This window comes from Dendrobates tinctorius, unplaced genomic scaffold, assembly GCF_039654945.1.
Source record: "Dendrobates tinctorius isolate UK_male_01 unplaced genomic scaffold, ASM3965494v1 ptg000145l, whole genome shotgun sequence".
NCBI classification, from domain to species: domain Eukaryota; kingdom Metazoa; phylum Chordata; class Amphibia; order Anura; family Dendrobatidae; genus Dendrobates; species Dendrobates tinctorius.
In genome coordinates, this window is record NW_027361812.1 from 12,419,059 (window position 1) to 12,444,860 (window position 25,802).

The 25,802-nt window shown below is 43.5% G+C and overlaps 1 protein-coding gene across 1 annotated transcript; it reads right to left on the reverse strand.

Moving 5' to 3' along the window:
• Window positions 1–211: 211 nt before the first annotated feature.
• On the reverse strand, window positions 212–23,286 carry SP7 (Sp7 transcription factor). Its single transcript, XM_073546200.1, has 2 exons — window positions 23,188–23,286; window positions 212–3,975 (listed from the first exon to the last, which is right to left on the reverse strand). The coding sequence occupies exons 1-2, from the start codon at window positions 23,206–23,208 to the stop codon at window positions 2,713–2,715; spliced, it is 1,284 nt and encodes a 427-aa protein (XP_073402301.1). The 5' UTR covers window positions 23,209–23,286; the 3' UTR covers window positions 212–2,712.
• Window positions 23,287–25,802: the final 2,516 nt, after the last annotated feature.

The window sequence follows — 25,802 nt, forward strand, 5'->3', positions numbered from 1 at the left end:
ACCCTTACTATTAGATCACCCCCCCCATAAAGAACAAACACCCTATTTTCTTATATATGGCATACGCACATTATATACCAAAAATATGTATGACATTTTTGCCAATGTTCAAAGACTTTGAATTTTAAAAAAAATACATGATCCCGACTTTTATTTTTAACTTTATTGAAGCAAAAAATATAAAATCAAATAAATAAAATTCAGAAGCCATTTCAGTTCATTCAATAAAAACATATTTGCAATTTTATTGTCCAGTTTTATTTTATGCTTACATACTACAGAATGTTGTTGGCCCCTTTGGCTTTGGATACATGAGCAATATGGTTATAATGAGGGCATTTACCAATAAAAAATGTCCACAATGTACATCGAAGGCATCTCTGGCACGTTTAGGCCAAACAATACTGAGTGCAAATTTCAAAGATCTCACAAAGTGCATTTCAATAGCATATGAATCATTTATGGCCAAGAGGGGCCCTATATGGTGACAGCTCCACCACCTTTTACAGCTGAATTGCTTCATTTAGCTTCATGGTATATTCACTGTAAGGCACTTCAGACATGATCGGGTAAATGGAATTCAAAATGCACATTAGTTAAAACCTATTTACAAGTACAATTAACTTAAAAAAAGAACATTATATTAACATTAAATTAGGTCATTACTAATACAATACATTGCATTTGTTTCACAAGGCAACACTGTCTAGAAGAGAGTTCATAGGAAAAATTTTACAGAAAAAAAAGTTCATAATTAAAACACTTCTCCAGGAATAGAAAAATGTCGGTTGTCTTCTAAAAACAGCGCCACACCTGTATATAGGCTGTCCATGGTACTGCAGCTCAACTCAAAACTGGTGCAGTTGCTGTTTTTGGAATGGATTGTTATAAGCTGCACCAACTTGCAGATAAACTGCAATTTTACCTATAAAACTGCTCAGCCATTAACACTATGGGCCTGATTCATCAATGCCAGCATTATTCACATCGGTCTTGATGAAAGGGCATGTTGGAGTCAGACGTTTCTGATTCATGAAGAGGTTCATGCCTCTTCATGAACCTGGAGCCTCTAACGGGTGGGGTGTGCCTCCGTGCGCCACGCTAGAAATCTTGCTACGTTCGGGTACTGGAGTGAGATTTCTTTCTGGCATAGGGAATACTACAGCTCTTCATGAGTGAGATGAGCTTTGGTGTCCTGTCCTTGCCCCAAAATGGGCAGAACGAGGGGAAACTGACATGAAAACTATGTTGATGCATTTCTGAGTTGCACCTAAAGTTTGCGACTTCAAAGCTTTTATGCTAAAATTCGGGAGTGATAGCTTTAATGAATCGGGCCATATGGGTGGCCTTAATCAAAGGCTGGAAAAACACCTAATAGTCTGCTACATGTATATTAATTACAGCCAACATTTGCCATCTGTCTTACCAGGGACCATGAAAGAAATCATGAAGTAGCACCAAGTGATAAATATGATATTATTGCATTTGGATATTAACACAAATATATACCAGCTGCCGTGAAATACAGAAAAGTTTTATGCTATCCATTGTGAGCAATGTGATTTTAGGATATAGTGCAGTATAAATTAGTGGATTGGTTTATAAGGCATTAGGCAATATCTCAATTTTATTTGGCACTCATTTTCAGAAATATCAGTGTTCGGGTGAGGCTGCCCCTCTCTGAAGTCATTTGGAGAAATTAATTTTTTTTCAAAAAGTCACATTTTTCGGTCGTATAGCTAGGTCCTTTTTAATACATCTCAGTTTGGCATCTGAAAACCTAGGGGAACATTGATGCCCTGTATTATGCTTGTTGGCAGGTGGCCCACGACAAATGGAAGCAAAGCACACCAATGAGAATCCCGGCGGCACCAGAGAATATAGGGGTTAAAAAATGAACTGCTTAGAAACCTCCATGATCATCAAGAGGTAGACCAAAACCTTCTTCATTGAAAACATTTACAGAGGAACATGAGGTTAGAATATAATCTAAAAATATATAATCATTGTAACTGTTGAAATTTTATTTACCATTTATTTATGCGTGAAAAAGGCCTTTTGCTGGCCGAAACGTTGCCAAGACCATGATGGATTTTGGAATATAGGAATGAAACCACAGCTCTGGTGCCTTGGAAATACTCTATTTTATGGATGTTGAAAGGAACAGATAGATTCAAATTGTGATATATTTTTTGGATATTGAGTCACACCAACAATACTGAGGATTCACTTTGTTTTCTTACATTTTAAGCATGACTAAAAACATATTGGTAGTCACTTGGCTGCTTTAACATTGGTATGGCATATTGCTCCACAACAGGTTGTGAAGTCCTATTGCAAGTATAACTGTCAATTCTGGAGAACTTGCAGGCAAATATCTGTGTTTGCCTCTAGCTCCTCCCTCCTTCATAGAATTTTATAAGCACAAACTGTCATCACCTATCTCAGTAATGTGAAAATCTGTCGTCATTGAATACGGATTTTACCCCTGAATTGAGAGTGAAAAATCAATCCAGGAGGAGAAGGTGCAGATTTCTCTGACAAGATATATTTCATGGTTGCGTATTTTCATGTGTACTATTGATATCTGAAAAAAAAATTAAGATTACTCATTCATGGCTCTTTATTATGATAGAGCAGATTGTACTGTACAGGATCAACAGCTCATGGAATTTTTTTAAGCACCAGTTTCTTAAGAACCAATTCAGTTATTCATATTTCTAGTAATCCACCCTGCCCTGGACTACTAGATGCTCTTTCCTGGCTACCCCCAGCAGATGATGCTTCAGTTGCTCCTGATCTTTCCTCGCCAGGGGCGTCTACAGCTGCTCCTCCACCATCTCCATGAATGGTACCTTCTTTTGTGCCATTTTGCTCAACATGGCTGCGTTGGTGCTTACTCAGATGGTCACTGCGTGTGAATCTTTTCGCACAGAGAGGACATGTGAATTTCTTTTCACGAGTATGGGTACGTACATGGCGCTCAAGCTCATCACTGCGTGTGAATCGCTTACCACAGAACAGCCAGTTGCAGACAAATGGCCTCTCTCCTGTGTGCCACCGGAGGTGAGCCTTCAGATGTGATGCTTTACCATACACCTTACCACAGCCAGGAATATGGCAGCTGTGTACAGGCTTCCTCTTCAGGCTTGCTGCAGAAGCTCCTAACCTTTCAAGCTCCTGGCAGTTTGGACAGTCACATGATGGCCGTCCGGTATTCCCATATGATGATCTTTGGGGCTTTAATTGCCCTGGTGCTTCTAGCAATGGGCCACCTGTCAGAAGTTTTGGCTTATACATATCAGGAGCCAAGGAGTGTTGAGATGGTGAGAGCAGATGCGCAGATGGAGAAGGACTTGATGAAGGTGATATAGATGGAAATCCCACAGAAGGGTAGGATGCAGGTGTCAGAGTGGTATATTCAGAGCTATACTGATTGTTCATGCCTGTAGGACTTGTCACGGGTGGCACAGATGCAGTTAGCCCTTCGGTTTGCGATTGGTTGCCCAGCCAGTTACTATTCGGATGCATATCCCACCATGATCCTCCTGTGCCAGGTGGTGAACCGGAGATGGATGGGTGATGGATTCCAGTTTTATACCAAGAACTGTAAGGATGTCCTACATCTAGAGATGTGTACACACCTGGAACACAATCTGAGGTTGATAGACTTTTGGGCTCTTGACATCCTGTGGAAGTGGAAAAAGAATGGGGAAATGACCCGTAATCACTTGCGTAGCTTGAAGGAGCAGGCGGTGTCCCACATGGTGTCATCAAATTACTTCCTCCTAAGTATGTAGAAGAATATCCATCACCCATCAGTTTTGTGGCACTAAAGTCATTACTCGGACTGTAGGTCTTCTTTCCTCCTCCTTTTAATGATGGTGTAGGATCTCTTATGGGGCTTGAGCCTCCAAACTTGTTGCAGGCAGCAGTTAGCATCGCTAAGGGGCTAGAAACATATCGGGCTTCTTCCTAAAACAAAGAGCAAACCGATTACTCAATCATGAACATTCAAGAAATGCAAAGTGTGATAGAATATCGGTGAATTAATTATTTAGGTCGAGAGTTTTATATTGACAAATTTGTATTACAAATCTGTAGATGCCCTATGTGCCACAATATAGTGCCTCTATACAGCAGCGTATTCTGCCCTATAAGACAAGCATTGAAATGAGAATATTTACAGAATGTGAATGTCACACAAACCAGCAGAGTTCCAGCTTTGATCCTTAGGCCTCACACACAAAGCCATGGAACAAAGGGGGCCCACAAAAAAATAGATAAATAAAAATTGCCTATAGTATAGACCCCATGTAGCTTAGAGGGGTTTCTCCTACTTTTAAAATCTATTCTAAATGGGCTCAAAGTGAGACAAAGGAGGAAAAAAAATATATGTTCCTCCTGATCCAGCATTGCTCCTCTGTACTTGCTAGTATGTCCCTCACGGGTCTCGTGGTATCAAGAGACTGCTGCACCCAAGCGGCGGCCTACAGTCAGTTGTAGACTGCACATTCGGTCTGAGCTGGCTTCTTCTACTCCTAATGTGAAGACTGCAGTAGTCATGTGAAACCTCTTCAGGATGTGGATACCCCGAGATAAGCAGGTCACACGGTAGCAAGTTTGGAGAAGCAGTGCCGATCCAGTGGGCGAGTATAGCATAATATTATTACCCTACCATGAACTAATTCAGAATGGCTTTTAATATAGAGGAGAACCCTCAAGTTTCAAGTATGACCTGCTACGGTCTTAGTGGGCCAATTACATAAACAATTGCATAAAATAAATCCCCATGACCCCATCGTTATACTGATTTGACAGATTTTATATTGCTTCATGTCCCATTATTAGTAGCACCTATCCTGTATCCATGCTCTTCTCCATCCCCTATCATGTCAGGACAGAAATCAGAGAATATAACTTCTGTAAGTTACAATAACCTTACCAATAGAAGCCCCAGCTTTAGTTATGAAGTTTTTTGTTCCTATATCCATTTTTCCCTGATTACAATATATCTTGTACTAAGTTGCACAGCTCTCCTGGTTTTTGCCTCTCTTGGTTTTTAGCTTATTTCGCCGTTTTCATTATAACTCAGTTTATTGAACAATAAAGCTTTCGAACACAAATCAAATTTTATCCAAATGCATTTACTCGGCAGATTATGTAGGGCTGTAATGTCTCCGTGCAGTCAGCTGTGCTTTATTTGCACTTGTGTCTCATGGTCTCTGCCAAAAGGCGCTGTCCGTGTATATTTGTATGGTTACACCACACACAAGGCTGCCTCTGTTTACATAAATGCAAGATGTCTCAGGGGTGGCCAAAATCTGTCTCTCCACTTATTGCTACACTACTGCTACTACTTCTTCAATTTCCCACAATTCATTCTGCAAAACCGAGGGTCCTATAAATTGCATGGAGACTATTTTCATTATCCAAATAAGAGAGCGCCAAGACTGATGTGCATTTTTTTCTATGCCTACAGTGGAATATAAACTAAAGATTACGGAATATTTCCCTTTAAAATGTATTAAAAAATACATTATGTATACACAAACACAATGGAAATAAAGTCATGGACATTAAATATTTTATTCAAGTGTTCTGTAGATAAAGTATCTGGAAGTACTAACAACTAAAATGGCCACATCTGTAGACTCCATGGAAGTTATCGTCCAGCTTTCATAAGCTTCATAATAACAAGTCTGTTATGATTACTGTACATACTGTAGTAATATAGATCGCACTTCCATTATTTTGCAAAACTAGAAAAATCTACAGGAAACATCAAATTTCAAATACTGATGTTTTGCTGGCGTATACAAAAAACTTAATAAGTGGTCATAGCTGAGCTTTAAGGGGGAATTCTGAAGTGTGCACGTCAACTTCCTGATCGCTGGGGACGAGACCACTTTGACTAACTAAATTCGAAGAGTTTTGCTTTAATGGAGTGGTGGTAGATCATGCGCACCTCTGCTTCATTCATTTTTAATGGGACTAGTGAAAATAGCTGAGCACTGTGCTCGGCTGGTCTTCAGCCCCCTAAAAAATGAATGAAGCATCACTAAGCATGATCGGCCACCGCTCCATTCACATAGTGTGGGTCGCCCTCCCAGGACTGTGGGGTAGAGTTGAGCGATACCGTCCGATACTTCAAAGTATCGTATCGGATGGTATCGGCCGATCTTTAAAAAAAGTATCGGTATCGCCGATTCCGATACCGGAAGTCCCATTCAAGTCTATGGGACTTCCGGTATCGGAATAAGAAAAACCCTTTCCTGCCCTTGTACAGCCTCTCTGGGGTCTGTACGGGCCTTTCGGGGGGCTGTGCCGGCCTGCCAGGGGGTCTATGCAGGCTCCGGTGGTCTGTGCCGGCCTGCCGGTGGTCTGTGCAGGCTCCGGGGGGCTGTGCCGGCCTGCCGGGGGGCTGTGCCGGCCTGCCGGGGGGCTGTGCAGGCTCCGGGGGGCTGTGCCGGCCTGCCGGGGGGCTGTGCCGGCCTGCCGGGGGGCTGTGCCGGCCTGCCGGTGGTCTGTGCAGGCTCCGGGGGTCTGTGCAGGCATCGTCCGATGGGACTACAAGTCCCATCGGGCGATGCCTGCTACCATGACAGTGATTGACACATTAGCCAATGATGGGACAGTAGTAGTCCCATCATCCGGCTAATGTGTTAAATGTAAAAAAAAAAAAAATTACATGCTACATACATACAACATGCATACTACATACATGCTACATTCATACTACATACTACATACATGCTACATTCATACTACATAAATACTACATACATACTACATATATACTACATGCTACATACATACTACATGCTACATACATACCACATATATACTACATACATACTACATGCATGCTACATGCATGCTACATACATAACACATATATACTACATGCATGCTACATACATACTACATGCTACATACATACTACATATATACTACATGCATGCTACATACTACATGCTACATACATACTACATATATACTACATACATACTACATACATACTACATGCTACATACATACTACATGCTACATACATACTACATATATACTACATGCATGCTACATACTACATGCTACATTCATACTACATATATACTACATGCATGCTACATACATACTACATGCTACATACATACCACATACATACTACATACATGCTACATGCTACATACATACTACATACATACTACATGCATGCTACATACATACTACATGCATGCTACATACATACTACATGCATGCTACATACATACTACATGCTACATACATACCACATACATACTACATATATACTACATGCATGCTACATACATACTGCATGCTACATACATACTACATATATACTACATACATACTACATACATACTACATATATACTACATGCTACATACATACTACATGCTACATGCATGCTACATACATACTACATACATACTACATGCTACATACATACCACATATATACTACATACATACAATACATTCATACAATACATACATAGACATACAGTACATATAACATAGAGTAACATACTTACCAATACTTGTCACATTGTTCCCCGAAGCCATTGTCTTTTCCGGAATAAATATTAACATAACAAACCACAAAAATACTCACCCACGATCCGAAGCAGTCCACGAGTGTGTCCCACGACGATCTTGGGTAGAGAACGGCAGCATCAGATGATGCTGCCGTTCTCTACGGGCTGCAGGAATCCAATGACGGAAGGTAGGTATCCTTCCGCACTGTATTCCTCCGCCACTTAAAAAAAAAAAAGTCCCTAGTCTCACTTTATGCCATTGCTGCGTGGGAAATTCCCACACAGCAATGGCATAAAGTGAGACTAGGGACTTTTTTTTTTTTTAAGTGGCGGAGGAATACAGTGCGGAAGGATACCTACCTCCCGTCATTGGATTCCTGCAGCCCGTAGAGAACGGCAGCAACAGCTGATGCTGCAGTTCTCTACCCAAGATCGTCGTGGGACACACTCGTGGACTGCTTCGGATCGTGGGTGAGTATTTTTGTGGTTTGTTATGTTAATATTTATTCCGGAAAAGACAATGGCTTCGGGGAACAATGTGACAAGTATTGGTAAGTATGTTACTCTATGTTATATGTACTGTATGTCTATGTATGTATTGTATGAATGTATTGTATGTATGTAGTATATATGTGGTATGTATGTAGCATGTAGTATGTATGTAGTATGTATGTAGCATGCATGTAGCATGTAGTATGTATGTAGCATGCATGTAGTATATATGTAGTATGTATGTAGCATGCATGTAGTATATATGTAGCATGTATGTAGTATGTATGTGGTATGTATGTAGCATGTAGTATGTATGTAGCATGCATGTAGTATATATGTAGTATGTATGTAGCATGTAGTATGTATGTAGTATGTATGTAGTATGTATGTGGTATGTATGTGGCATGTAGTATGTATGTAGCATGCATGTAGTATGTATGTAGTATGTATGTGGTATGTATGTAGCATGTAGTATGTATGTAGCATGCATGTAGTATATATGTAGTATGTATGTAGCATGCATGTAGTATGTATGTAGTATGTATGTAGTATGTATGTAGCATGCATGTAGCATGCATGTAGTATGTATGTAGCATGCATGTAGTATGTATGTAGTATTTTTTTTTTTTTTTTTTTTTTAACATTTAACACATTAGCCGGATGATGGGACTACTACTGTCCCATCATTGGCTAATGTGTCAATCACTGTCATGGTAGCAGGCATCGCCCGATGGGACTTGTAGTCCCATCGGACAATGCTTGCACAGACCCCCGGACATCAGCACAGCCCCCCGGCAGGCCGGCACAGCCCCCCGGCAGGCCGGTACAGACCCCCACAGGGTGCACAGACCACCGGCAGGCCGGCACAGCCCCCCGGCAGGCCGGTACAGACCCCCACAGGGTGCACAGACCACCGGCAGGCCGGCACAGCCCCCCGGCAGGCCGGTACAGACCCCGGGCAGTCCACACAGCCCCCCGGCAGGCCGGCACAGCCCCCCGGCAGGCCGGTACAGACCCCGGGCAGTCCACACAGCCCCCCGGCAGGCCGGCACAGCCCCCCGGCAGGCCGGCAGAGACCCCCGGAAGGCCCGAAATGACGGCGCATCATGATGCGCACACACCGCGCATCATGATGACGTCAGTCTGTCAATCAACTTTGAACTTCCGATTCCGATGCCGAATTCCGATATTGAAAAAATATCGGAAGTCGGTATCGGAATTCCGATACAGCAAGTATCGGCCGATACCCGATACTTGCGGTATCGGAATGCTCAACACTACTGTGGGGTACTCGGTACCGGGCCCGATGGGCTTCAGTGGGAGATGTCACGGCAGCCATGCTCCAGGTGAGGTAGTCCTTATTCCAAAAAGGGCTATGTAAAACCAAGAAAGGGCACCTAAAGAGGTGCAACTATATACATTACAGTTCTGGATCATTCAGTGTCTATGATCTCCACAGTTCAGTAAGAATAACGCTGCCAATAAAACTGAGCAACAAAACTGGAATCAACAGGGAAACATCATGATAACAAAAAAAATAGAAAAAACAGGCACAATGGTGCAAATACCCTATCTTTAGTGTTGGTGGTCCCCTCCTGGGGTACTGGAAGCTGAGGACTTGGGCTGCTTCCAGGGAAGAACTTGGGAACATCCTCTTCCCGCTTGCTGGCCACAAATTGCAGATACTCCTTCTCTCCAGGAGTGAGGTTGGCATCTGCCTGTATAGGTAGCACATCAACTGCTGCTGGTGATATCTCTGCTGCCTGTACTTCTGCAGAAATTGCAGCTGGTACCAATGGATGTTGTTTCTCAATTTCAGGTGGTACTGCAGTTGGCGGCACTACTATCTGTGGCTGCCGGTATAGCGCCATTTGGGTGCTGTCGCCTAATGCCTGAGCAATCACTGGACCGTTTCTGTCCACAGGCATCGTCCCTAACACCAGGATCATGGTCGGGGCAGTGACCGTGCCTGGTGCTTCTCGATGAAGCTCCGGTTCCTGCGTGGGTACAGGGTGGCGAACGATGACAGCCATAACCCCTGAGGCTGCCTGGTAGACGGACGGCAGCTGGGTCTGTACTGGGGCCGGGTTGACGTCCGCCAAGACCTTCGGGGTGGACATGCGCGGCCGCGACAGGTCCAGATAGGGCCTCAACCCCTGCTCCACCGCTTGCTCCGGGACTCGCATGTATCTCCTTCTGGCAGGCCGCATCCAGTGGCAGCACTGGTTTGAAGGTGGAGGTGGGCGCTGTAGATGGTATCGCAGCGGTCGTATGCCCCGCTGGGGCTGCCTGGGAGAAAACGGTTTTTCTCCATCGCGTTCTCCTGGCCTCCGCCAGTCCTCCATGATGGCGTTCTCTCTTCTTCTTCCAGTCTCGACTCTTTTCCCGCCACCGGCCCTCGCTCCTCCTTCTGAGGGCGGCATCTTCTTCCTACTCCTCCATACCAGGCCAGTATACGAACCCCTCGGGGGGTGGGCCATGTTGCAGTTGCATAGAAGTTCAGAAAGGGGAGGCCCAGGATAGTTTGTGGTCTTTTGTTAGGACCACCCATATTGTCACGCCCTTCTTCTCCGCGCCGGCGGCCATTTTTAGAGTCCATTTTACAGTCTGTTAATTTGGTTATTCTGCACATTCTCAGCAATGTTTAAGTCCAATAAAACTCAGGCACACAGAACCTGGTGGCACCGGGCTTCATCATCCTGTTCGTGACGCCAAGTTGGGTCGCCCTCCCAGGGCTGTGGGGTACTCAGTAACGGGCCCGATGAGCTTCAATGGGAGACGTCACGACAGCTGGGACCCGGCCTATGAACTCTACTTGTACGGCAGACAGCTGTAGCCTGCTTCGGGGACTCCCTGCTACCTAGTCCCGGCTCACTATCGTTGCTGTTGTGCCCCCAAGTCTGTTGTGTGAATAAAGCGGTGACAACTTCTATTTCTCAGGTGTCTGCTGCAGGACCATTAGTATCCATACAACCTCGGGGACCGGACCCCGGCCTTGCGCTTAGAACTTGGGAAGGGTTCTCCTCTAACCCTAATCCTTAGTTCTCTTCTTCTTCTCACGTTCCGTACTAATCCTTTCCTTCTTATGGAGAGTCAGGCTTTCTATCAAAGTTCCTTTCCTGTGCCAGCGGACCCAGGTCACTGAGGTCGGCTGCAGCACTTCCTTGATCCATCCCACTCCGGGGATCTTCACTCTTCCTCTGACTCTGTCAGACTGACCAAATCCTAAACTCTTCCTGCTCTTTTGATGCAAACTAAACTCCACCCGCCTCCCAGCACGCTTCGTGTTTCAAGCAAGGAGCCACCAAAGGGTGCTTTGCTACACTACTATGTTGTGTGGGATGCAGGTGTTGGAGCGTGGTCAGGTGTCTCCACCTTACCTGGATGGTGGGGCACCACACCTCAGGAGGAGGTGCAGTACCTCTGTGGCGACTGAACCCTCAGGGGCGCCACAAGTGCTCTTCAGAACCCCCGATTTTCAAGATCAATTGTAGTCCCATAGAGTGATTGGGTAGTTTTTTTTCTTATAAAGTTTGTAAGCACTGTATCTAGCTAGGATTGCTGAAGGAATAGTAACTTTCAACCAGGATTGGACTGGCCCACCGAAGAACCGGAGGAACCTTAGGATTCTCTGATAGGCCCAGGCACTGACATCCCAGAGGACCCCAGCCAGTGGTGTGTCGCTAATAGCGGCACACTATACAGCTACTATGGGGCCCATGAGTCAAGGGGGGCTCACCCGGCGCCAGCGGAGCAGCAGATGACAGGAGGCAGAAGCCATCTGCTGCAGCTAAAGCCTGTGCCTGCTGTTAAAGAGAAATGAATATTCACTGCTCCCCACACCCATGGAAGTGGAGAGCAGTGAATATCCATTCCCTTTAGTAGTGGGCACATGTGATCGCCCTGCTTCTGCGGCTAATACTGCCCGCTATCAGGGCCGGGATCAGCGGGGGAACGAAGTGGAGAGGTCATTTTTGGTTGTGGATTTTTTGTGAGTGAGTACTGGTGGTCATTATACTGAGGGGCTAAATTATATTCTATGGAGGGGGCTACATTATACTATATGAGGTGGCTGAATTACATCCTATGGAGAGCTGCAATACACCCTAAGGGGGCTGCATTATACCCTATGTGGGACTGCATTGTACCCTATGAAGTGGCTACATTATATTCTATGGGGGGTTGCATTATACTATATGACGGCTGCATTATATTCTATGAGGGGGCTACCCCAACACCTGCTATATCATTAATACGTGTACTACCTTATATTATACCCTGATATTAGCGTGTTTTACTGCACAATTGGTGGTCTTGTATTTATTTCTGTGTAGCTACATAGTGGGCCCCAAGAATAATTTTCCCTGGTGGGCCCAAGGTGCAGCAGTCCGACGCTGCTTTTAACCCTAGCCAACCTCTTAAGCATCACTGTGTTTTCGATCTTGACGAGGCGGCAAGTCTGCATCATTTAGCATCATCAGGAAAGCACAGAACAGAGTAAGGCCAGGGTCACACTTGTGAGTGCAATGTGAGAACCTCGCGCCTCAATACCCGGCACTGCCGCCGACACTCGGGACCGGAGTGTGCGGCTGCATGTCTTTCTATGCAGCTGAATGCTTCGGTCTGAACCGCTTGCAGCAGTGCCAGGTATTGATGCGCAAGTTTCTCACATTACAGTTGCAAGTGTGACCCCAGCCTAACAATGCAGCTCTCCTGAACGGTCACTTAAGCAGGATCACCCAGAAATCGGTGTCAGGTAGCTGGGGAGCTCTTGCTTGAGGAGGATGAGACCAACCCTTAATTCTTCTTTATTCACTTAAATGGATGTGATATTGGGCATGTTGCAGTAGTTTTTTTTTTTGCTTCCCTACTAAATATGTGCACATTTGACCAAGCCAAGCATGTGCCTAAGTGGGGTTTTAGAATTGATCAGAAAAAAATAGCCATCTAAGAGGTGGGAGATGGTTGGATATATGCACGAGATGAAGCTCCAGAGAGTCGGCGTGAAATTTAGCCTTCTCAGCTTAGCGACGTGTTTAACAAGTAGTCTTACATAATACAGCATAAAACCTGTAGGAACCAAATAGTCAACACGAAAAACAGTTAATTGTAGGTTCAGTAAAAGTTAAAAACTTGGCTTAAATCTATGAATAAAACTCCATACCCCGATCACCACAGGCCAAGCTTTCACATAAACACACAGTGTGAGGATGCCTTCAGCAGGCAAACCTGGTGGAAGAACATCTGACTGTCCCATCAGGTTACATTACAAGGTGTTTACAAGTAGAATAATACCAACCTATATATAGGGCTTCCACAAATAATCTCTGGGCTTTACAGACCTCAAAGCTCCGGCTAATATTTGCTAAGCCAGCGTCTGAGGCTGCTCATTATCCACAGAATTTGAGGCATGTTTCTGCTGGGTTTATACAATTTATTTTTAATATTTTATGATCCCACCCAAAAGTATCTCCACCTTAGTCTGAAAATGTGGATTTAAAAATATTCCCTAAACAAACTGAATTTAGGTCCCCATTAACTATTGGTGTGCTGTGTGCAAATATTTAGTTACAGTCACTATTGTAATCTACATTTACATTCACACAGTTAGCAGCTTAACTGGTAAATAAATGTTTAACATATTTTTCCGTATTTTTCAGCCACTTTAATTGCATCGGTGGGGTACTGACTCAAGAGATCAAAAAGTGCTCTGCTTAGGAGGCAGGTGCACACAGCTCCAGCCCGAGCGAACACACACGGAGGATGAGGGATGCAATAGACAGTCATAGGCTTTCTACTCCATCCATACTCCAGAGTCTGTCCAAGCCGAAGCAGGAGCTCTGCTCTCATGAAGTGAGCACTTCTCAGATATCTTTTGAGTGATCGGTGGGAGGTCTCTTGATCTGGATCCGCAAAGTTCTGCATGCAATTACAATAGCTGAAAAATATTGAAGGAAAAATATAAAAAAAATGTTTGCCAAGAAGTGTTTATTTTAGGAGTCTATGACTTTCCATTGCATCACTACTCCTTCATATGTGCTCTCTCAGGCTGGAGTTGTGCACGCCCGTCTCCTGAGCGTAGCACTTTACAGTTATCTTTTAATTTGGACCCCCCACCTCTGACCCAAATGCAATTGAAATGGGTGGAAAAAAAATAATGTAGTAATCCAATGTGCCAATTCCTTGGACTAATTGTTCCATTAATCATGTAGTCATGCCCCTTTGGGTTGGAATTACTTCAAACAAAAATGGCAAAATGCTCATAAATGGCCCCCATCTTTTGAGCCTTCCCATTGACTTCTTTTATAAGGTACTAGCTGAAGAGCCTGGTGCTGCCCGGGCATAGCAACTAACTACGGTTAGTTATAACAAATTATAATGATTATATCTATATATATATATAAAGCTGAGTGTAGAGCCCCACTCATTCCGCATAGCCACATTCACTATAACATCCCACATCATCCCGTCAGCCAGAGCTACCGGACTACTACCCCTAATATCCCACATCATCCCATCACCCAGAGCCACCGGACTACTACCCCTAATATCCCACATCATCCCATCAAAGCCACCTGACTACTACCCCTAAGATCCCATATCATCCCGTCAGCCAGAGCCACCGGACAACTACCACTAATATCCCACATCATCCCGTCACAGCCGCCGGACTACTACCCCAAATATCCCACATCATCCCATCAGAGCCACCGGACTACTACCCCTAATATCGCACATCATCCCATCAGCCAGAGCCACCGGACTACTACCCCTAATATCCCACTTCATCCCGTCAGCCTGGGGTCAGAACCAGAGCGCTGGGTGGAATGATCATAACTTCCATACCAATGATCCCTTTAATAGAAGCCTGGGGTGAGAATCAGAGCTCTGAGGGATTTACCCTAACTTCCATACCGGAGATCCCTTTAAGAGAGGCCTGGGGTCAGTACCAAAGTACAGAGTGGATTTGCCCTCACTTCCATACCGGGGATCCCTTTAATAGGGGCCTTGGGTCAGAACCAGAGCGCTGAGTGGATTTGCCCTCTCTTCCATACCGGGAATCCCTTTAAGAGGGGCATGGGATCAGAACCAGAGCGCTGAGTGGATTTGCCCTGACTTGCATACTAATGATCCCTTTAATAGAACCCTGGGGTCAGAATCAGAGTGCTGAGGGATTTGCCCTAACTTCCATACAGGAGATCCCTTTAAGAGAGCCTGGGGTCAGTACCACAGCATTTGAAGGCAATTGTCCTGACTTCCATACCAGGGATCCCTTCAAGAGAGGCCTGGGGTCAAAACCAAAGCGCTGGATGGATTGCCCTGACTTCCATACCGGAGATCCCTTTAAGAGGGAAGATGTGCCTATGGGATGGACGATGTGTATATGGCCACGGGAGGGGGAATTCATTTCTGTCATGTGCTCTCTGCTCCTTTATGGGGGCAGACAATGGCTGGGAGCTTATGTTCCCGGGGATGCTAGATTTCTCCCACCACGTCAGTGTCTGCTGAGATGTTGTCAAGTGGGAAAACTTGCTCATAGCAACCAATCACAGCTCAGCTTCTTTTAACAAGCTCTGGTGAAATGAGAGATGCTTAGTGATTGGTTGCAAGGAAAACTGTTGCTCATAGCAACCAGTCACAGCTCAGCTTCTTTTGAACAGCTGTGGTGAAATGAAAGATGCTTCGTGATTGGTTGGTGATACACACACATACATACATTCAGTTTTATATATAGAGATAGAGGGTCTTCAGAGCAGATGACACTAGATGAACGGTAAGGTCACTTCTTTTAGCCACTTGGTGTCTTTGGAAAGATGAAGTGGTAAAAAGCCCCTCAAATGTCTGAACATATGAACAACAAGTGGTTTTTACACAGAAACGCGCATGCTGATCCTGTTGTATGTTTAGTTACATTTTACATTTTTGCAACATGTGAACACAGTAAATCATTCTATGAGCAGAAAGAGATTGCTTACATGATTGTTGTGATGATACAACACCTCCTGAAGAAGCAGAACAAAATGCGCATCGGGGTAGAGAGACATCACAGCATTCACTGGGATTGTGCAATACAGGTATATATTATCTTTCTCTGCTACTCCTGCATTAGATCACCCAGCAAACCATGGCACTAGACTTATGTTTGTGGGTAGCAGAGATTCAGCCCTAGCTTTACTAATAAACAACAAAGTCAGAACAGAATACATAATAACATCCTAGGAATCATAGGTCCTCAGCCTTATCAGTAGGACCAAGGAAAATCCCCAATGGACCCTCCTAACTAAACTTGCAAACAATTCCCCCCGAAGAAGCCAACGCGAAACGCGCGTTGGGGCTGATATTCTCGTGGGTTCCTGACTGAGGCACTATAGGTAAGAGCAGTATCTGTGGCACATGTCTTATTGTGACTTTATGAGTATATAGTTGTGGGTTGCTCTCTTTGGGTACTGTAGAGGATGATTGCGCCTCTGGTATTACTATAGTCTGTTTGACCCGATTTTCTGAGCACTCTAAGCACTTTATTTATTTTTGTATATATTGTGAATGTTTGGATTAACTGCTCCCCCACCTCATTTTATTATGTCAGGACTTACTTGATTTTGTGTGTGACCTGTATCCCTCTATCATTAAGATTCTTGTCGGAATAGTGATTTTGCTTATGTGTACTGATTTGCCTTATATGCAATAAAATGATTATACTTTTGTACTTCAATCTTTTTGGGCTCAGACTCAGTGTATGAATTGTTTGCTAGCTTTACTAATAGGCTGATGCACAAAATGTTCCACCCAGGCATACTTAAATAGCAGCCATTTCACATATACTTTCTACTTTATTTTCCTCAGGGATATTACATTGATATTGCATATGCACCTTACACAATCAAATCTGTTCTGCCTGTTATTTGATTTATGTTTTGGTATTACTTGTAGGCATAGTGTTAGATCAATTATATATTATCACTAAGGTATGCTGTGTTAAGCCCCCGTTACACAGTGCGATATCGCTAGCGCTGACGTTGCAGCGATATTGCTAGCGATATCGCTGCATGTGATACTTACCTCCGACCGGCTCCCCCGCTGGTAATCGCTGATCGCGCGAGAAGCTGCTGGATCGTTCCTCGTCGGTCACTTCCTGCGGCGCTTCCTGCTGTGACGACGAGCGATGCGTGGACGCGGGCGGGAGGACGCAGGATCGCCGCGTCTGACAGGTAAGTAGCGATCCCCGTCCCCTGCGATGTCGCTAGTGAGATCTGCCTGAGTGGCAGCTCACTAGCGACCACCTAGCGATGCACCAGCGATCCTGACTGCGTCATATCGCTAGTCGGGATCGCTGGTGCATCGCTAGGTGTAACGGTACCCTTAGTGGCCTTTTGCTACATTCCCAGTAGAGTTCAGTCTGCCTATTTACCCTTAACCCACTCCCTTGCAAGTGTTGACAGTCAATTTTGATCGGCAAAATATAATAATTGTTCGTTTGTTTCCCGTGACATGTTGTGAATAGAATCCCTCTTTTTATCCAGCGCCTTTTCTTTGCTATTTACCTTTTACATAAATTTTAACACTATTATCAATAAAATATTATATTTTGCTTGAATTTAATGGACTTCCTTCTTTACCTGGGTAATTTTACTGTGGTAAATTTGGTGATGGTTAATTACTCTATTGGCATTACATCATCGGTTTACACAGGAATGTGCTGCTTATAATATCGATTTTTAAGGCCGGTGAAAATTTTTGCACCTATTAACGAGTTTAGTGCTAGTTCAATTGGTGATTTCCAGCCTTCTTAGACTTGTTCCCATGATGAGAATTTGGCCAGGGTCGCATTAGGTTATATGACATCCGATGAGAGAGTATTGGATACGATATACCAATGACACTTGGCTCAAACTCTCCTGTGAGCTGGATCCGAGTGTCAGTGCTACTGTACTTCAATGCTCTCGCATAAGGAGATCGTTGCACAGCTGCGGAGGAGATACAGAAAGTAATTTCTCCATCTCCTCCATTGTCGACATCTACAGTAATCGAATCGGCATCAGAAAATAATCGAAGATCTGTGCTGCCACATAGTATAACACTGGTCTGAGTGCTATGCGATGTTTTATTGTATAGAACTCGGCCATGTTACTGCACCAGTTAGCTAAATTAGATAACTTGCATTTTTCTTATACAAGTGTTTTTTTGTCTCTCTCGTATGTCATGTTTTAAAGAGGGTTTTTCACCACAATTTTTAATTTTAAACTAGACACACTATATATTATTGGTAAAAAAAATTTTCATTTAATTTACACTCTCCATCTCGGAGATATTAGCACTCAAATTATTTGGCACCTAGAGAGTTAACTTTTTAAAAGTCCAGGCGGGTGTTATCAGCGGGTGTTATCAGGGGGGCGTGTACTTCTTCTCCCTGTGTATTGCTGACCAATCATAAGCAGGCAACAATACTCAAAATGAAAGTAGTACCCACCCCAAAATAACTCAGAGCAGATTTCTGTGTGTGAAATGTAATGATACAGCCCTCATCTCCTGGTCTAACCTCCTGCATGATTAGAAAGCACAGAGGACTATCACCTTTCAGGTAGGGGCAGGGGAGAGAGAGGAGCAGCACAGTGGAGTTTAGCTGTGTCACATTACAAACTCTATCAGCATTCCTCCTTTTACAGCCCCTCCCCTCAAACTGTCTGTCCAGAGATGTGTCAGTGATCACACTTATGTTCGTTGTGCTTAACTTGTACTTGTTTTGCAGTGAGAACAGATCAGGAAGTCATTATATATCTCACACTGTAGTAGCCTAGAAAAGAGATATAATGACAATGCCGATCTCACAGCAGAGCAATTACAAGTTGCTTGAGCACATCATACATAAATGTGATACTCAGTAATCAGGAGAGCCAATAGAAGGATTTGTAATGTGGCACAGCTAAACTCAGCTGCACTGCCCCTCCCCCCACACTGACTCTTGCAGGGGGCTAGACCAGGAGATCAGAGCTGTGTCATTACATTTCACACCCTGAGAAATCTGTTTTAAGCTATTGTGGCGGGGTGTTCTTTCCTTTGAGTTTTGCTTCTGGCTTATGATTGGTTAGCATTATACAGGGGTGAGGAAGTACACCCCCCCAGTGAAAGCTGTCTGATGAAAAAGCTATGTCCAAGTAGGGGTTAGCTTATTAAGTACCCAATACTTTGATTGCTTAAGTCTCTGCTATTGAGAAGTGAAGTTAAGAAAATAAATACAATTGTTATAGTCCGCTCTACATCCACTCATTTAATGATTGGCACAGATGTACTACAGAGCAATCAAAGGTGCTGGGAAATGATTACAGCCACCGCTCTCAATATAGTAAGAGGTGACTCTCAAAGCGAGCAGCTCCTGAAAGTAAATAAGGTAATTTACTCACAATAGCCATGCTTTGACTAAGTTGACCAAAGAACAGTTTAACGCTATTTACTGTAGCTGCAGACTATCCCTATATGTGCAGGTAATAGTGTTTTTTTACAGATTACATTTACAGGGAACCTGTCATTAGATTCATAAACCACAGATCGCACAGATCGCATGAATCAGTGCCTGGCTGTATGACTACAGCCAGGTATGTCATTCTCTGAAACAATTTGGCATTTCAGAGGAAACATGGTTTGAAAAGTCTGTCAGGGACAAAAACCAGAGATGAGACTAGTTTGGTATGGCCCTCTGGAAGCATCTAATCGCACAGCTCCAGTAGATTAATAGGTCTCTCCATATGTGGACACAAGAGGGAGACCTGTCCATCAATGGAAGTGGGGTGAGGAGACTTAGGGTGTGTGCACACGCTGCGGATTCTGCTGCGGAATTTTACCCTTAGGGGCATCACCAGACTAGTCAGGTCCCTCCCTATGATCCTCATCTGGTTTCTCAAACTATGCTTTCTCTGAAACATTGCATACTTTGGTTTAATTGTGCAGCCAGGCTTTAATGTATGTCGCCCGTGGTTCGGGCAGCATGAATCTAATGACAGGTTCCCAACACAGTGACTCATGCTGGATAATTTGCTGCTTTTTTAATTTTATTAATCACCTTCCTAATTTACCAGCTAAGGCCTCTTTCACACTTCAGTTTTTTGCATCAGTTTAAATCCGCCAAAAAGTCAGACAAGCGGATCCGTTTTTAACTGATGTGAACGGAAGGCACAGGATCCGTTTTCAGACGGATCCTGAAAATGAGGAAATTTAAAGGAACCGCTGGGAGAGAGAGAGAGAGAGAGATTTTTTTTTTTTGTCCGGCACCCAGAAAGAATTTCGGGTTAAATGAGCGTCTGGAGGATCCGCCAGAGAAAAAAACGTTGCAAGCTCCGTTTTGAAATCTTTGAGGATGGAGACGGACAGCAACTTTTGGCGGATCCACAAAAAAAACGGATGCAACGGACAGCAATCCATCGCAATCCGCCATTAATGGAAGTCAATGGGGAAAAAAAACGGATCCTCAAAAGAAAATTGAGGATCCGTTTTTTTCAAAACCTGGCGGATTGTGACTGATTGTAAAAAACTGAAGTGTGAAAGAGGCCTAAGTCTTACATACGGATGGTCAGATAATTTGTCCAAGTTATTACTGGCCGCATTATGGTTCTCAATATTATGTTAATGTGCTGCTTGTTCCTACAGTGGAGAGTATCACCTGGGCTTGCCATTTTTAAGACTTCAGGGGATCACCGCGATAATTCATCTACATGATCTAAATATAGTGATAAGTCTTAGCCATCTCATGATGACCACCACCTCCAATAGTGATGACAACAATCTGCTATTGATTGCACCACTGAATGTGGAAGGGACCCTTGAGGTCCTGTCCAACTCTAACATTCTATGATTCTATACAGACATCTGAACAGACATCTGTCTGAGAAGGTTTAGTGAATCCTGCATTGAGCAGGGGGTTGGACACGATGACCCTGGAGGTCCTTTCCAAAGCTAACATTCTATGATCTACAGAACGTTCCACAGCTACAGCACCTGAACCTCCGTAGAGTGTACTGATTAACTTCTAGATGTGACAAATTAATAAAACACTATTACTGAAACTAAATCAAAGTGTATCCAAAGCCGAGGAAGCTAAGAAACACCAAGCGAGACAAAATAAACAAATAGCTCCGATTTGTGGTCAGAACTTTGTAACAGAAATCCTGGCAAGTATCTGATTGTGGCATGCTGAAATTAGAAATGAGAGTGGTTAATTCAGCACGGCTCATCCCTGGGAACATTTGGGTTAAACTGGCTTCTTCCTTGTGCTTCCCTTTGAATATGCTCCTAACCACAGTTAGGAATATATATTCCCCTTGGAGGATTTGGGGAGAAAAAAAAAATAAAATAAACTTTGTTGTTTCCGGACCCAAACTCCCATTCTGGTTAAATCCGCAAACTGAGTCCTCATTTCTGGTTGAGAGGAGAGACAGGATTCTCAGATGGTGAGTTCTTTGATACATTAACCCTATGGCAGTTGGGTCCAGAAATCAGTCATTTCTAGTACTTTGGGAGCACGTTTTGTATATGTAACGAAAGGTGTAGTAAGGAGGACACATCCTACAGTAACGTATATGATGGTGTATGAATGATGACATGTTATGAATGATAATATAGTTATGATATAGCATTTAAAATAGCATGGTAATATGGATGATCCAATAGTAGTGGGACTGATAGTATAATGAAAAAAAGAAAGGAATCACCCTGCACCAATAGCACAAATATGCTGAGGTTTCCACCACTACCTGATGGCTAATTATGGCTGATGGCTGTAATTGTTCCATTAGAAACTAGTTTTATGGACATATTGCATAAATATATTGCACACATACGATAAATCTTTTGCTTAAGTCATTGTCACAAATACTAATTTTTGTTATTATTTATTTAGGATGATTTATATGAAGTAGAAAAAAAATAAAGGCCAAGCTTGGCGCAGTATTAGGGCGCCTGCAGATGAGCGTATGAGAAATTCATCCAGAAAACTCATCCATGTGCCATCCTTGTATCCGTGTTTTTAAGTCCGAGTGTCTGGGGTATTTTTACGTCCCGTTGACATCTGTGTGCGACCCGCTGTCACACAACTACATTAAAGCGTACATGATCATTTCCTTTTTCCTAGGTTTATAATAGAAATCTGTAATAATCGGATGTCACGCTGATGGTCTGTGTGGGATCCGATTTTTTTTTCCGCTCGCACCCATAGACTGGAATGTGTGAGTTTCATCCGAGACTTGGACGAAAGTAGTGCGTGCTGCGATTTTTTTTCCTCCCACACTCTCGGACCAAGAAAAAAGAAATCATTCATCTGATAACATGGGTCAGTGCGCCATTTGATCTCGGATAACATGCGCCCAATTTATCATGTACCCGATTTACACGCTCATCTGCATGAGCCCTTAACCATACAGGAGGGAGTGACAATAGACACATACAAAAGTGGGTCCTGTTATCACTGTTCTTTATAACGAGACACACATAACACAACACAAACTATATGTGAGCATGGGGAAAGGTCATTACCCCTACCGAGATCAACTTCATTCTAAAATAGAAAATTGGTGCCGCCCTGGTATAGTAGGAATTTCTGGTATAGTAGTAATTCCTGGTATAGTAGGAATTTCCATCTCAAATTTGTCTGAATGGGAGAGATTTTTCACTAGTCACAATTCAGCTTTGGGAATTAAAATAAGTTGTATAATATTTTATACTATTTTAGTGGCCCAGAAATACAAGTTTATATTCCAAAATGAACTGATTCACATACCGTAATTCTAACCTATGCCTTTTCCTAAAATTAGAAGCTAGCATTGTCTACATCACATATACTATTGCTAACCTGCAGATCCTATTCACCTGCCGTCTATGCAACTTCATCCTGACACGTAAAACATCGCATATCTGTGCGACATTAGGTAAAGCTCATCCAAAAGAAAAGGAAAATATTACGATTTGAGAGTCCTCAGTGGTTGATACCTTTTAATGGCTAACTGAAAAGATGGTAACAAATTGCAAGCTTTCCAGACTACTCAGGTCTCTTCATTAGGCATAGTATCAAAAGAAATGAAAAGGCAAGCAGCAAAGAATGTTATTACATTGTTACATGCGGGTTATAACAGCCAGGGAGAAGTATTTACCTCTAACATAGGTGATGCCATGCCCCTTCTCCAGCACCAAGTGTCGCAGCTCCCGGAGCTCTGGCTGTCTGCAGCTCTTGTGGTCCTGACTCCGGAGAGGAGCTACTGATCCACCCACTGCCCCAAGGCTTATTCAGCTGCACCTCTCCTGCCCATTTGTGTTTATTAAATGCCCCTCCCCCGTGAAACCAGTAAAGGGGTAGGGTGTGTGTCTAGTTAGTGTAAGGTTATTAACCAACCTAGAGCCACGCTCCATATATGTACCGTATATGTGAATGCTATAAACTTACCAGGGGCTGTCCGCTATCTGTGTAATGCCAGCATTCCTGGTGGCACTGCAAGAATGTGAGGTGACCTAACTCATCAGCTCTTGTAGTATATTCTGCGTATCAATGCAATATATATTGCTAACTGCTCACATTACCCTAGTTTTTTCCATGCAGTGTGGAGTGAAATCCATACATGCAGAACACAGCAAGGGATACTAAATTTGAACATAGATCGGGGGCAAGTATGCCAGTCATGCAGTGTTGGTGTCTATTTATTGGCGATATTTCCAAAAGCTTTAATAGATTGGCCACAAGTGTAATAGATGGGGGAAGGTTACGCATGAGGTCTGAAAGCAAGTTCTTTCTATGAAGGTGAATCTAGGTTTTTCCTCCACCCCGGGCAAAAATTCAGTTTGGTGCCCCCTCCTATTCCCAGTTTAAGTGGTTTGATTATTCGTCGTGTAATATGCAATTTGCATACTTCCAGTCACTTGTCTACTAGCTGTTCTTCCTAATTCTCTCAATGTTCAGTGAAAAACTTCAGCCCCTGCTTCACCAAGAGAAGCAGGAAGAGAGGTTAGTTGGCACGTGACCGTAAGTATGCAAATCGCATATGAGTAATCAAATGATGACCCCCTGAAGTCAGCAATCAGAGCCGAATCCTGGCAGTCAATGTATTCTACACTGTTAGGATTTGTCATGCAACAGTGCTTAAGTTTATAATTAACGCTCTTAACTTAATTACAAATATAGTAATCATTGGCTTACTTTTCTGAAAACTTATAGATTGCTACATGTGTGCAGAGTCATAACCAATAACAGTATAGGAATACATTCTCAGAACCACCAAACCACCATCAGAACACAACTACAGATCTGAACCACCATCAGTACATGAATGCAACACCAGGACCACCATCAGTACATGAATACATCGCAAAGCTTAGTACAGCCATCAATTGCAATGTCAGGACAGTCCCATATAGAATTGTGTTGCACACCTTTCAGTATGTTCTTAACAATGGAAGGAGATACTGAGATTTACATCTAGGTGCCTTATAGGTGACATCTTCTCTGATTGAAGTTGGAGTCGTTCTCTTTATTTTCATCTTCATCTCATCCAGACACCACAATGACTTTTTCACATCCACAACTCGTCTCAGGAGACTTCCATCTTCTCCAGTCTTCTTTAGCACACTTCGACAAGGTGCCCTTAAAAATAGCAGCATCTTTACAATGTCCCTAAATAAAAATATCTGCCCTATGCTGTGCCCCATGTATAATTGCCCTTCACCGTACTATTTGCACATAATAAGATAATCCTTTAATCGTCCCACCATGGGGAAATTCAGAGCATTACAGCAGCAAGGCAGGAACAAGTACAGATACAGATGCATAAAGGCATTACATTGACAGTAGGTAGGTACATATACGAAAAAAAAAGATATAACCGAACTATCACAACTTTGAATCTATAAATTCACTGTTAGGGTCGTTCTCCGTTTTGGACAGTGCTGGTTATACAGCCTAACTGCAGCAGGAAGGAAGGACTTTCGATAGCGCTCCCTCTCACATTTAGGATGAAGTAGCCGGTCACTGACAGTACTGCACATCTTTGTCACGGTCTCATGCATGGGTTGGGAATCATTCTGCACCATGTAGCTCACCTTGGCCAGTATCCTCCTGTCGCCTACCTCCTGAACTGTATCAAGGGGGGTATCCCAGGACAGAGCTGGCCCTTCTAATCAGTTTGTCCAGCCTATTCCTGTCCCTGGTTGATATGCCACTACCCCAGCACGCCACACCAAAGAAGATGACTGATGCCACAACAGGGTTGAAGAAGGATGCAAGGAGTGCCCCCATAACTCCGAAGGCTCTCAGCCTTCTGAGCAGATAAAGCCTACTGTGGCCCTTCCTGTACACTGCATCCAAGTGATGGGCCCAGTCAATCTTATTATTGAGGATCACACCAAGGTACGTATAGGTGTCGACTATCTCAATGTCATTTCCCTGAATGTTCACCACTATTGGTGGATTTTTTCAATGGCGAAAGTCCACCATCAATTCCTTGGGCTTCCCGGAATTAATCCTAAGGTGGTTCCTCTGACACCACTCCACAAAAGCTTGGTTAGTATCTCTGTACTCTCTTTCATCTCCTCCTGTGATGAGGCCTACTATTGCAGAGTCATCAGAATACTTCTGCAAGTAGCAGCTAGATGAGTTGCACTTAAAATCCGCAGTGTACAGTGTGAAGAGAAAAGGGGCAAGAACTGACCTCCATACTGTTATTATTATGGTACAGTGTCCTCTCCTACAGAATATTGCTTCCAATCTCTTTTTATGAAC

Bases quoted from the DNA above. Each gene is read 5' to 3' on its own strand.
- SP7 (XM_073546200.1), bottom strand. From the start codon at position 23,208: ATGGCATCACCTATGTTAGAG. The intron at 3,976-23,187 runs GTAAATACTTCT...TCTTTGTTTTAG, and splicing joins TGGCATCACCTATGTTAGAG to GAAGAAGCCCGATATGTTTC.